The sequence below is a fragment of the Neodothiora populina genome (genome assembly GCF_041146345.1).
Source record: "Neodothiora populina strain CPC 39397 chromosome Unknown canker_contig_15, whole genome shotgun sequence".
Classification (NCBI taxonomy): Eukaryota; Fungi; Ascomycota; class Dothideomycetes; order Dothideales; family Dothioraceae; genus Neodothiora; species Neodothiora populina.
Window position 1 is genome coordinate 1,760,569 of NW_027191413.1, and position 13,691 is coordinate 1,774,259.

The 13,691-nt window shown below is 50.6% G+C and overlaps 4 protein-coding genes across 4 annotated transcripts; 2 read left to right on the forward strand and 2 right to left on the reverse strand.

Annotated features, from left to right (window-relative positions):
* Positions 1-406: 406 nt before the first annotated feature.
* AAFC00_002938 (uncharacterized protein) lies at positions 407-2,191 on the reverse strand (the record flags this gene model as incomplete). Its single annotated transcript, XM_069342327.1, has 6 exons — positions 407-848; positions 906-1,290; positions 1,340-1,458; positions 1,508-1,697; positions 1,751-1,889; positions 1,940-2,191. 6 exons carry the CDS (start codon positions 2,189-2,191, stop codon positions 407-409), a joined length of 1,527 nt encoding a protein of 508 aa, XP_069198832.1.
* A 1,096-nt stretch (positions 2,192-3,287) lies between these two features.
* AAFC00_002939 (uncharacterized protein) lies at positions 3,288-5,222 on the reverse strand (the record flags this gene model as incomplete). Its single annotated transcript, XM_069342328.1, has 8 exons — positions 3,288-3,394; positions 3,450-3,821; positions 3,875-4,159; positions 4,216-4,300; positions 4,354-4,551; positions 4,612-4,956; positions 5,018-5,111; positions 5,179-5,222. The coding sequence occupies 8 exons, from the start codon at positions 5,220-5,222 to the stop codon at positions 3,288-3,290; spliced, it is 1,530 nt and encodes a 509-aa protein (XP_069198833.1).
* Positions 5,223-7,127: 1,905 nt separating this feature from the next.
* On the forward strand, positions 7,128-7,836 carry AAFC00_002940 (60S ribosomal protein eL33; the record flags this gene model as incomplete). Its single annotated transcript, XM_069348488.1, has 4 exons — positions 7,128-7,156; positions 7,436-7,531; positions 7,585-7,685; positions 7,739-7,836. 4 exons carry the CDS (start codon positions 7,128-7,130, stop codon positions 7,834-7,836), a joined length of 324 nt encoding a protein of 107 aa, XP_069198834.1.
* A 912-nt stretch (positions 7,837-8,748) lies between these two features.
* AAFC00_002941 (uncharacterized protein) lies at positions 8,749-12,900 on the forward strand (the record flags this gene model as incomplete). The annotated part of the gene is made up of 3 exons (XM_069342329.1): positions 8,749-12,359; positions 12,415-12,563; positions 12,614-12,900. 3 exons carry the CDS (start codon positions 8,749-8,751, stop codon positions 12,898-12,900), a joined length of 4,047 nt encoding a protein of 1,348 aa, XP_069198835.1.
* Positions 12,901-13,691: the final 791 nt, after the last annotated feature.

Consider the following 13,691-nt stretch of genomic DNA (forward strand, 5'->3'; position numbering starts at 1 on the left):
AAGAATAGATATAGCCAGGAAAGGATGTTCGGCTACAACCACTGCCTGGCTTCGTTCTGTTGTGTCTGTGCCGTCACTGTTCGTCTTCCTCGATTGAGATTGGAATCTTTGGGATGGATCGCTCTTTGCATGTGCTGCTGGTAGCATCGAAGAAATGTACGAAGCAGGCAGAGCAGAGGAATGAGGATGATCTCTATCTTGTATGAGTCGGGACTCTTATAGCGCTGCCGCTTTATCCTCGTCCTGGACGCAGAGAGAAGAAACAAAAGCCGGAGAGGCAACAAAGTTTCAGAGCGGATGGATGGATCACACTTTCTACATCTAGCTATCAGAAGAGAACAACAAAGCCCTCGACGCCAAACAATGAGTCTCGAATATTAAATCAATTTGACCAGAAAAGAAAGAATCAAGCAATATGTTTCAACCTGCGCGTAGCATGCGCAGCCACGATGGCCGATACCGCACCGATGAACAAACACACCGCGATCCCATTATACCCATCCGTGCCGTGGTGTTCGTCCGGGTGCGCGTCCTTGGCCAGCTCGGGGCTTTTGCCGGGCTCGAGCACGCTGAAGACGATGGTCGAGACGCCCGTGGCTACGAACTGTGGCAGGGTCGTGTAGAGGTTGAGGATGCCGAGGTAGATGCCTGCTAGTTCGCTTGTTGGAGCAGCGCTGCTGGAGTCGTGGGCGCGCGTTGATGATGTTTGGGATGTGGTATCGCTGTTGCTGGAGAGTTCGATAGATTGTTGGTGGTTAGGTCCTTCTGACCTGGGTTTCGTCGAGGGTAGTTTGTTGATCTCGACGCCCATAAAAGTGAATGGGGCCCAGTTCGCCAGCGTGGATGGACTGAGATTGTTTAATTAGCATCCTTGTCTTGAGTAAGTAAACAGAAATCACACTTACACGCCGCAGATTGCAATGAGCAGCGTCGCCTGACGGAATGATGTGACGAAAGGGGCAAATGCCATCGACATTGCAAAAATCAGGTGCGAAATCGTCCATGCTACCGATAGGCTAGGCCTGAACTTCGAGACCACCTTGACCACCGGGGCAATACTCGCAGGTGGACGGGGTGTAAAACCAGGCTGTTCATCTTCCGGAGATTTGACGAGCCATGGTATGACCCACGATCCGGTAAAGGTCACCATGGAGAACACTATCAGAGCGCTGCTGCCTAAGCGACCGACGTCTCCAAGCGTGTCCTTGTTCTGTATTGCGTGTGGCGCATCATATCGAAGATAAATCTCGCCAACCCATGTCGAGCTGTAGAACAGAAATGGAAACCATCCTGGTCGAGTCATTAGATTAGGTTCTCAAACAAGCGCATTGTTCCTTACCAATCCAAGCCCAGAACTGAACCCAACAGATGGCCTGAATGCGAGCCGGTAGGTTCCTTGTGGTCTGGTAGATCTGTGAAAGAGTGCTCACAAGACCATTCGGTTGTTCGTTATCTTCCCTATCCTCTGATTAGTTCAGAAATCAGATAAAGAAACAGCCTGACATACCCATTGTGCACCAAGACCCGTTCGTGTACTGCCCATGAAGTCACGCCAACGGCCGCTATGAGAGCAAGAGCGGCGATAACGCAAAGCTGCTTGAACTGGGTACTACCAAGCGTGGTACCAAAAATTGCACTTAAATTGACGGCGCCGATGCCATACCCAATCAAATGGCCAATTGATGCCATACGACTCGCTGTGCAGGCAATTAGAATCCATTGTGCAGGATTGACAGAACACATCGCTTACCCCATGCAGACCCAAGCTGTTGCTTGCTTGCAGGTAGTGAATCCACTACAAGTGATCGACAGCTCGCTTGCACAGCATTGATGGCAAAGTCGAGGGCATAGATCGAGAAGACGGCAAGAACAATGGTTGCTTTGCGCCGCTGGAGGTACTCAGCATATGCTTTCTTGTCAAGACGAAGACTCAACTGACCAATGCCTCGTCTGAGACGAACAGTCCCACAATTTCAGGTGTCCAGCCCAAAACAAATAGGCATAAGCTGACAAGGACTGTGCCAGCTATCATTATCGGTCTTCGTCGTCCCCATTTCGAGGTGCTCTTGTCCGCCAGTATTCCAACAACAGGCTGCATGATCAGACCTGACAACGGGCCAGCGATCCACACCATAGAAAGCTTGCTCTTAGTCAGACCGAGCTGAAGGAGGTATGGCGTGCAATAAGTCATTTCGGTTCCTGAAGCGGTGCATGAGTGTCATCTTCGTTTTCCAGTAGGCAATACTGATGATGCTTCATACCCCATGTGAATCTGCGAAACTTGTCAGTGTAGTTCCGAGCAATTGGCAGAAAAAAGCATATCATTACTGTAAGCCAACGATACTGAATGTCAGGAGCGCCATGCGCATCGTTTCTGTGGAACCCTTCACATGTGGCTGTCCTAGCCACAGCGGAGAAGTCACCATGATTAGGCAAGAGACAGTCTGATCTTGCTCTGATGAAGAAAGCACGTCGCCAGAAGCGTTGTTTGGTCTTCGTTACAGAGCATTGATGGTGAACTGCAGCGACTAGATGACCCCCCTTTTCGTCCAAAAGCTCACTTGGATTGTTCTATCTTTAGTTGTTGGCTTCTGGAGGGAACTATAAGCTCAATTGCAAATCCTCCAGACAATTACGTGTTTTGCTGCTCGTATCGACAGTGATCGCAACATTGCGTGTCGGCGATGTCATGGGGTACGTGTAAATTCAGGTAGTCTAAAAATAATAAGCATTCAACATGTCTACCTGCATCTGACAGGTACCTCAAGTCCCCTGTATATATTTGGCTATCAACACGATTCCCTACCTGAGCCCCTCATAAAACATGGGGTAACCCCGTATTTGAGACGGTCGATAAGAAACGCTTTATCCTAGCGAGCCTGCCGAGCCTGCATCACAAAAACCTCTCAGCACAGTTTCTTCAATAAAAGTCATGTCAACCATAATGGAGAAGGCAGATGTGATCAGCGACCAGATATCAGAGAGGCTCCCTCAGCCACTATACGTCGGCATCTACATAAGTGTCCGAAATTGACTACGAGGACAAAGGGGGCTCTGCAGCATTACTATACTTGGCTCAGCCGAATACGCCACATCACGTTGCTACATGCTCCATAGCACGAATCGAATCAAAAAGTGATCTCGAAGATTGGTATATTCGTGTCATTACGTTTCTTTCAATTCCATCTAAGCCAGCGGCAAATCTTCACCGCCCCTTACTACCAGTGATCGTACGTCCGTGGACTAAAAAACGCCCAGACGATTAGGGTGTTGGCCCGAATATTCGCTTACAACTTGTTGTCCGGAACGTTGGTCCATTGGTAACCAGCAGCGTCGCTGAACTTGTAGCCGTAAGATGACGTGAAGTCGTCGAGGACGGCCGGTCCACGAGAGCCTGTGCAGCTGTGTCAGTTCATGTCTTGCTAATGATCTAGATTGCGACTGCGTACCGTAGGGGTATCCCATGGGAATGATCTCCTTGTTGTCGTCAAGGTAGTGCAGCAGAGGGCTGAAGATTCTCCAGCTGGCGTCCAATTCATCGTCACGGACAAAGTTGGAGTGGTCACCCTTGAGGGCATCGAGGATGAGGGATTCGTAAGCCTCGGGAATTTTGAGGTCGGAGAAGCGGCGGCGGTAGGTAAGGTCGAGCTCGGTGACGACGGTCTGCATGCTCAGGCCAGGGAGCTTGGAGTTCATCTTGATGTACACGCTCTCGTTGGGCTGGATGCGGATGACCAGCTCGTTACGGGGGATGTCCTTGAAGATGCCTGAGGTGACATCCTTGAATTGGATGCGGACCTCGGTCTTCTGCTCGTTCAGGGCTGCAGAATATCAGTTTCACCGCAATGAGACTCTTGTTGCTTGTTCGACTTACCCTTGCCGGCCTTCAGGATGAAAGGAACGCCGTCCCATCTCTCGTTCTTGATGTATGCGACCATCGATGCGAATGTGGGGCATCGAGACTCCTTGGGCACGGTGTCGTCCTCCTTGTAGCCGGGCTTGCTGCCGTCCAATGACTTCTCGTACTGGCCAATGATGACGTTCTTGGGCTCGATTGGTGGCATACCGCGGAGGACGCGGACCTTCTCGTCACGGATGTCCTCGGCGGAGAAAGAGATGGGGCGCTCCATGGCGAGCAAAGTGAGGACCTGGAGGAGATCTGGATAATGTCAATAATTGATCCCACGTCAAAAGTTTGCCGTTGGCGTGGCTCACGGTTCTGCATGACATCACGGATGATGCCGAACTCATCAAAGTAGCCTCCTCTGCCCTCGGTACCGAAAGGCTCCTTGAATGTGATCTGGGACGACTTAGCATATTTTCACGGGATTGAAAAGCCGCGCAATATTTCACCTGGACGTTGTCAATGTGGTTGCGGTTCCAGGTGGCGCCGAAGAACTCGTTGCCAAATCTGAGAATGAGGATGTTCTTGACCATCTCCTTTCCGAGGTAGTGGTCGATACGGAAAATCTCCTCTTCCTTCCAGTTGGGTGCAAGAGCGTGTTGAAGCTCTCTGGATGTGCCGAGGTCCTTACCGAACGGCTTCTCGATCTTTTGAACAAGTGTCAGTCGTATACAAAAACAATGCCGTCAAGGACAGTGGTGACGTACGATGATTCTGGCAATGCCATCCTTGGGGTAGCAGTTCTTCTTCAGCTGCTCGGAAACGGGGATGAAGACACTGGGGGGAAGAGCCATGTAAAAGATGCGATTGGTGGCCTTGCGGCCCTTCTCGAGCTCTCCGAGGTGAGACTCGAGCTGCTGGAAGCTCTCGTCCTTGTCGTACTGACCGGACACGTAGGAGCACATGCCGCAGAACTCCTCAAGCTTCTCCTCCATCTCCTTGGTCGGCGTCTTGATGTATGACTTGACGCGCTTGAGGAACTCCCCGTGGTCCATCTTCGTCCGCGCATATCCGACAATCTTGACATCCTTGGGCAGGAAGCTGTTGCGGTGCTGTTTACATGGTGAGCCGAAGGACGCCAACTTGGACGGACTCCAAATGCTATCGACTTACGAGACCGAAGAGGGCTGGGAAGGTCTTCTTCTTGGCCAAGTCACCAGATGCACCAAGGACAATGATGACGGTGTTGTCCTTTAGCTCGATGGTGCTGTCCTACTGTCAGCATTGCCCCTCACTGCCTACTGAAACCAAAAAGCTTCCGAGAAATGACGAACCCAGCATTCTGCTCCTGTTCGGGTTGCACAAGGGTGTCTGCCATCTTGAGCTTGCTTGCGAATGGAAAATAGGGAAATGGAATCGAGAGGGAATTTGCGGTGGTCTAGAGGTAGAAGTCGAGAGCAGCAATGTGAGAGAGTGTTGAGGGACACGCCCCGAATTGTCCGACGGGAGCCAGAAGCCCGCCAAGGCAATGACGTTAGTTGCAAAGTGCACAGGCGCGGAGCTGCAAATGTGTTTCGCTGCTTTCTACCTTAAGGTTACTGTACATACACGTCTGCATCTGCCATTGTCTGTCGTGTTCATGCTGTCATTATTGATCATTATTCTCTGCCTACATAGCTGCTACATATGTTTCCAGACGCCGTGTCAGCGACTGCGTCGAAACACAATACCCAGTTCACAATCACAGTCTGAACAACTCAAAGTTTTCGGCTTCGAGCTAGACTACGGACTTGTGCCAGCGAGCTTCGGCCCAGCATGGTTCACAAAGAGGGGCCGAATCGGCGGTATCGCTAACCTTTATCTCCGGAATAAAGATCAGATATGTACGCTTCATAGTCGTATCATTTTCTAGAAGGCCGGCTTCGAAGCTGCTTTACCCGTCTCAGCCCCGCGGCCTTTGCATATGCCAAACATCGTGCTCGCTGCTTCGTGATGTTTACAGCACATTTTGATGCGATCGTTCCAATTCTTGTTCTGCGTCTGCATCTCGAGTACTCCTCGGGTATGAGGGCCGCGGTGACTCGCATGTGTAGCAATACCCCTCAAGGATTTTCCGGTTCTTTTCAGGGCATTTGTGGCCACTACCCCATGTCACCAGGCGCTTTCACGGCTAAACCGAATACCACTGACGATTACAAAGGGCCGGATCACACTGCCCCGGGTTGTACATGGTGGCCATCTCGGCATGCTTCACCTCGAAGCATTGGGCATTGGGCACTCTAAGACGCGCTGACAATTCCTCCTCATGCACCTCATGCTCCTCGTTTGACAAAGTCGTATACAACACCGGAAAATTCGACGCGTGCACAAATTTGACCAGAGTAAGACCTCGGGCATCTCGACCGCACCGTGTAGACTATGCGTCCTGACATTGCCATCGCATCTTTACTGCTATCCCGGTGCCTTGCCTCGATGATTCTGTGTTTGATTCCACTGTTATGGGACATGTAAAGTGCACATCATTTCTGTTAGACGTAGCGATGTGTTGATGTGCTTCGACGTGCTTACCGCCCAGGAACACTTGCTTCGAAGACTCAAGGCTTGCGCGGCATAATCGTTGGCATGTCATGTCAGAAACACTAGACAGAGGAGAGAGCCACGATCTATGTTGGACAATACATGATCGTTACTCGGTGTGTTCGACCCATTGACAAATCCCTCGGTATCACAGCATATGTGGACATGAATACACTGCTTCGCTGAAGCCAGCAGGTCATTCATGTAGACTACTAGCAAAAGTATTCTCATGCGACTCGCAACACATGGTATTAAACTTTGGTATTGTACGATGTTCAACAGATAACAAGCTACTTGAACGACAAGGACTTCATATAATTAAGAGCTGTGGCGGATCTGGGGCAGTTTCATATGGATCAGGGGCGACTTGGGGATACACTGAACAATTGTGGAGTTCTCTCGAGCTTAAACAACTCGCAAGGCTAGATGAAATGATGGTGTCAACCAGCCTGGCTCGATAAGATAGGGTCCAGTACCTTAAGATACCTTATACAGTACTGCATAGTACAGTTGGACAGCCCGGCGGCAGCAAGTGAGGTACGAGGCGTCTAGAAGAACGGCAGACGCCAAGGCCGGACTTCTACCGTCTTGGCGCACTCGCGACACTCTCCAATTCTGTCAAGCAAGTGTCTTGTCGAATTGAACGATTCACGAAAGCGATACACGACGACCTGACCTCGACAATCCGGCCATAATATATCCAGCCATGCCTTCCGAGCAGAACCACCGCCGTGAGTTTGCCCATATCCACAGATGATCCGGATTCGAGATAAACCAGTCCGGGCAAAAACGATGCATGTCGCAAGGATGATTCAAGTTTGCTAACAAAAATCTGTGCATTTAGTCTACGTCAAGTGAGTAACCCCCCGTCAATCTCGATTCTGGAGTGCCATCGATCACACATTCGCGCCGCGAAACAACGACTCAAGGAGACATGGATCCGAATGGAATATCTGGGAGGACTTGAATGTGGACAGGGACCTCATGGAACGGACATTGACTGGAGATGAACAGGGGCCGCCACCTCAGCTACCAGCGTGGCAAGCGCAACACCAACCCCGGCACCAGTCTGATTAAGATTGAGGGTGTTGAGGACCCCAAGGCTGCCAGGTGAGAAACACCACTGCTCTCGGTCGCTACGAACATTTCTGATGGATGCACAGCTTCTACCTCGGCAAGAAGGTCGCTTTCGTCTACCGCGCTTCCAAGGAGGTTCGCGGTACTAAGATCAGAGTCATCTGGGGCAAGGTCACCAGACCTCACGGTAGGACGCACACATACGAACGCCGACGATTCCAGGATTCTAACAGTGTGCAGGAAACTCTGGTGTCGTCAGGGCTCAGTTCCGCAACAACCTCCCTCCCCGCTCTTTCGGTGCCACCGTCCGCGTCATGCTCTACCCTTCTTCGATATAAGTCAAGGTCGTCTCAAACGAGGGTGAAAATGAGGGGAGGATGACAGAGTGGTAGCGGTGTTGCTTTGCAGTCAATTTTGGCTTTCTGCGCATGGCCAGCGGTTCACAGGAAAGGCGTTTCTCATGGGTAGGAAAGCCGCCAAAATACTTTCATGTCCAACAAATCAAAACGCAAAAGCGTCCCGATATGCCGCAATAGGCATGATGACGATTTCAATATCGCACTCTCCACTACTGTTCTATCGGCCAACACACTCCCGCACTTCCATGTTGCATACCCACGATCGTCTGCTCGGATCTACGATGGTGGATATTTTTGGTCGCACCTGATGTACTTGCAACAGCCTTCCCAGCCGCATGTATCTGTCATCCAGTTCGCAAAACTATGTGCCCTGTCCTGTTCGAATTGCCCATTTCATTTTTACGGCAAGCGTAATGTGATGGTTGGTCCATCACCGTCCTGATTGTGTTTTAACCTCGGACCTGTAAGCTGCTTCATGGCTCAGAGTAGCCCTGTCCGACCAGGTCTTAGATGCTAGTCTCCAAGATCGTCCAGATGACGCTTAATCGCAATGTGCTCGAAATATCTTGAATAATGACAATGACAGTGACATGCGTCTAAGCAATAATGATGGACATGCCTTATCTAGGGAAGACTACCCGGAGAGAATTCGTATTGTGGACTTCGGGAACACCGTCATCGCCGTATCGTGGGGTCTTTCCTGCTGCAAGTGCCGGCTAGACTATCCTGCCCTGGCCTAAGCCTCTGCAATCAACATTCTTGGTGTAATTCTTTTTCTCGGATACGGAAGACGAAAAGGCTGCGACTACACTCACACCTTCGCACCATATACTAGGATGCCACTTGAGCAAGATAGGTGCTGAGACTTGTCAACTCAGCCATACCATTAGGATGGCCAGCGATACGAAGAGTCTCGGTCGGAAATCGTCCTCTCGCGACGATGCTGCTTCGGTGCAGTCTCGCCGCTCCCTCTACAGGCGGGAGTCGAACATGAGCGAGGCGAGCTTTATTACAGATGTCGGCATGGCCAACGATGAGGTTTTCTCGGGACCCATGTCCGAGAGTGTTCCCACAGCCACGAGCTCATTCGCCCATCGACGCACGAGGGCCGACTCGACCACCAGCTTTGCATATTTCGACGAACAAGATGCTCACGACACGGACACTGATGAAGGCTCCTTCCGCGAGGAGACGGCTATAATTGACGATGACGACGATGATGTTGACCTGGACGGGATTGAACACTCCGGATACTCGAACGGCTATGCAGAGAACGACGCTGACCTGGAGTCGAATGAACGGCCTTCGATCAGAAGTCGCAAATCCTCTGGACATTCGCGTACTTCGAGCGCCCCACTCCTAAGGAGACAACACTCTTCCGACACTGATCGGAGTGGTTATCAGAGCGGGGGCAGATTCAGCCAGAAGATATACATTCAGACTGAAGATATGACTATTGTTGTCGCCGGTTTCAAGACATCTGTCATAGGCTACGCTGCTTATCTCAGCATTTGCATACTCACCGCAGGCCTGGGCTATCTACTTCTTCGATGGCTCCCGAGATGGAGGGTTCGTCTTCTCGGCTCAGCTGCCCCGCTTTACAAATGCGACTGGCTTGTCATCGAGAACCAGTGGAATGAGATGGTTGTTCAACACCTGAGCAAGCAGGATTTCGACATGCCCCTTTCTTCTGTCTTTGGTCTCCCCGGTAAGGGCAAGATGAGAGACTACGAAGACTACGACGACCCCATCTTGGAAGAACTTCGAATTCTTGATTATCGCTACATTCGCTTCTGCTTCCATCCCATCAAGGACAAGTTCTTGCCAAGCAACGTCTGGAAAGACCCCGCCTGGACTGACGTTGCCTCTGTGCGCGTTGGTATCGACGGCGAAGAGCAGGAAAACAGAGAACGCATATTCGGCAAGAATTTGATCAACATCAAGCAGAAGACCACCGGACAGCTATTGGTCGACGAAGCATTGCATCCCTTTTACATCTTCCAGATCGCGAGTTTGGTCCTCTGGTCCGTGGACGAATACTATTATTATGCTGTTTGTATTTTCATCATCTCTATCGTCAGTATTGTGACGACTTTGATCGATACAAAGGCGACAATACGACGTCTGCAGGAGATCTCCCGCTTCGAGTGCGAGATCCGTGTGCTTCGCAGCGGTTTCTGGAGACATGTCCATTCTAGCGATCTAGTCCCTGGAGACGTCTATGAAATCACAGATCCCAACCTCTCAGAATTCCCGTGCGACAGTCTCTTGCTCTCTGGTGACTGCATCGTCAACGAAAGCATGTTGACTGGAGAGTCCGTCCCCGTGTCCAAGACACCTGCAACAGACGAATCCCTTGAGCTTTTGGATTTGAGTGCCTCGTCAATCCACCCGGAAGTGGCTAGGCATCTGCTTTTCAGTGGCACGAAGATTGTTAGAGCTCGCAGACCACAGGAGGATAAGAGCGACGAGGCTGCTGCCTTGGCTCTTGTCGTTCGAACAGGCTTCAACACTACAAAGGGTGCCCTCATACGCTCGATGCTTTTTCCAAAGCCGTCCGGATTCAAGTTCTACCGCGATTCCTTCCGCTACATCTCGGTCATGGGTGGCATTGCCATGATCGGTTTTGTTGCTTCGTTTGCCAACTTCGTGCGATTGGGACTCGCATGGCATTTGATAGTCGTGCGCGCTTTGGATCTGATTACGATTGTGGTTCCCCCAGCACTTCCAGCAACTCTGACGATCGGAACAAACTTCGCATTGTCCAGGTTGAAGAAGAAGCAGATCTTCTGCATTAGCCCTCAGAGAGTCAACGTCGGCGGCAAGCTTGATGTGGTATGCTTCGACAAGACTGGTACTTTGACTGAAGATGGCTTGGACGTCCTGGGTGTACGCGTTGTACAAAGGCCTTCGAACAGGTTCAGCGAGATACTGAATGATGCAACCGAACTACTCCCTGGAGCGACCTATGAGCGTGATCCCACTGTTGATTATAACGCTAACAAGGCAATTCTGTACACCATGGCAACCTGTCACTCGCTTCGCATTGTCGAAGATGAGTTTGTTGGTGATCCTTTGGACCTCAAGATGTTCCAATTCACCAGCTGGCAATATGAGGAAGGATCCGAGCGACCGGGCGCATCAGAAGACGACGAGCAAAACTCGCTTTCGCCATCCGTCGCAAGGCCTCCGCCAGGCATGGAGTTCGACATTGACGAAGAGCGAGACTCGCCGAACAGCCAGCGTCGCATAGAACTTGGTGTTCTTAAGTCATTCGAATTTGTATCTCAGCTCAGGCGCGCAAGTGTCATCGTTCGTCAATTCGGTGATCCGAGCGGTGATGTCTACGTCAAGGGTGCTCCGGAGGCGATGAAGGAGATTTGCCGACCAGACAGCTTCCCGCCAGACTATGAAGAGCTCCTGAGCTATTACACACACAGAGGCTTCCGTGTCATCGCTTGTGCTACAAAGCATATATTCAAGCTCAACTGGCTCAAAGTGCAGAAGATGAAGCGCGAGGAGGCCGAGTCTAATCTGGAGTTCGTCGGGTTCATCATCTTCGAGAACAAGCTTAAGGATACGACTACCGACGTGATCTCGGAGATTCGAGATGCAAACATTCGTACTGTCATGTGCACCGGAGACAATATTCTTACTGCTATCAGTGTTGCAAGGGAGTGTGGCTTGATTGATCGCACTGCGCATTGTTTCGTTCCTCACTTTGTTGAAGGAGATTCGCGGACTGCCCTATCGCGCCTTACTTTCGAGAGTGTGGATAATCCGGTCTATCGCCTCGATGAGAACACGCTCAAGCCTCTCCCTCCACCAGCCGAACACGACTCGTCTCTCCCTTACGATGTCTCTAACCTACGCAACTACTCCATCGCTGTGAGTGGCGACGTCTTCCGCTGGATCATCGATTTCGCTTCTCCTAAAGTGCTCAAAGAAATGCTGGTGTGCGGACAGGTTTTTGCTCGCATGTCTCCAGACGAAAAGCATGAACTTGTTGAGAAGCTCCAGAGTATCGATTATTGTGCTGGCTTTTGCGGTGACGGCGCCAATGACTGTGGTGCTCTCAAGGCAGCTGACGTTGGCATTTCCCTCTCTGAAGCAGAAGCGTCCGTGGCTGCTCCATTCACAAGTCGTGTGTTCGACATATCCTGCGTTCCAGAGGTAATCCGAGAAGGACGGGCAGCGTTGGTCACAAGTTTCAGCTGCTTCAAGTATATGAGTTTGTACTCTGCGATCCAATTCACCTCGGTCAGTTTCCTGTACGCATCTGCGTCCAACCTTGGCGACTTTCAGTTTCTTTACATCGATCTTTTCTTGATCCTCCCAATCGCCATTTTCATGGGATGGACTGGAGCATATCCGACTCTGGCACGCAAGCGACCTACAGCAAGCTTGGTGTCGAGGAAGGTGCTCACTCCTCTGATTGGCCAAATTGCTATCTGTGTACTGACCCAGCTGATTGGCTGGGAGGTTGTTCGGCGACAGGAGTGGTAAGACATGTGCTCTTCCAATTTCACTAAATCTATGCTGACCTGATTCGTCAAGGTATCAACCTCCTGTTCTCGACAGGGATCACTCGAATTCGAAGAACTCGGAGAACACGACTCTCTTCCTCCTATCGTGTTATCAGTACATCCTTTCGGCAATCGTATTGAGCGTTGGACGCCCATTCAGACAGTCCATGGGACATAATTGTAAGTTTGCTGCCTCGCCAGGTTGGCTTGACCAATGCTAATTGACATAGTGCCCTTTGTCATTACTATGGTAGTAGCGATCGGCATATCCTCCTACCTATTGTTCGACCCCGCACCCTGGCTTGTCAGTCTGATGGAGCTGACCTGGATGCCCATGGGCTTCAGGGGATTCATCACCGCCCTCGCAGTAGGAAGCTTCGGGTGCTCGTACCTAGCAGAGCGTCTGGTGTTCCCGCATCTGGCGAAATTTATCGGGAAAGCGAACGCGAAATTGTTTCCTAGAAACCAGAAGAAGAGAAAGGAGTACAAGCTGGTCCAGGAGAGCATGAGAATTTAGATGAAGATAGGATTTGCTTCGTATATAGAGTACATGAAAGTCATAATATTTGTACAAAGTAATGCAACGAGTGTGCTTGTTAAAACGCGCGATCGGGAGTGAACTTTTGCTCGCACAGCACGTACCCCGCTATGGCCTCTCGCTACAAGTACTATACTACAGGTACCATTCGTCGATCACCGACGGCAGTCCGTTCTTCCTTGTCGAACAATAAAAAGAACGTCCCCAGAGCAGTTTTCTCCATCTCGTAATCCCTACACCAAAAAGTATGTTAGGTTATAATTCCAAACTCGAATTAATCAAAAAGTGCTGCACTCTTGCTCTCCTGCATGCCTTAACCGCACTCTTAGCTCCGCTCCGCAATGACATCATGACATGTTATAGGCATCGCGAAACGTCAAGTCAGGTCCTTTGCCGTAGGTGGGATATAGTTCTCAAGATGTAGGGGAAAGAAAAGATAACATTGCCATGATCGTGACTCGAGGAATCATCGGCTCAGAGGTTCATTTGAAGGATTAGGTCCCTGCATCATAATCTACTGTTGTGGTTCGAGTGTACTTGCGCGCGTGAAACGGTTTCTTGAACAACCTTGTTGAGACACCATCTTAGTTACGGATTTGGTTATTGGACTTTTGGGCTTCAAGACTTGTCTCCGTTCTGCTGTAGATTCAAGAATTAGATCAAGGACTCGAGAACTAGCTATCTGTAGTGGAATATCGCTTCTACCTGTGGTTCGACTGCGTAACCCAGAAAGGACTCGCCTCATCTACTTTATTCACTCGAGACTCGCC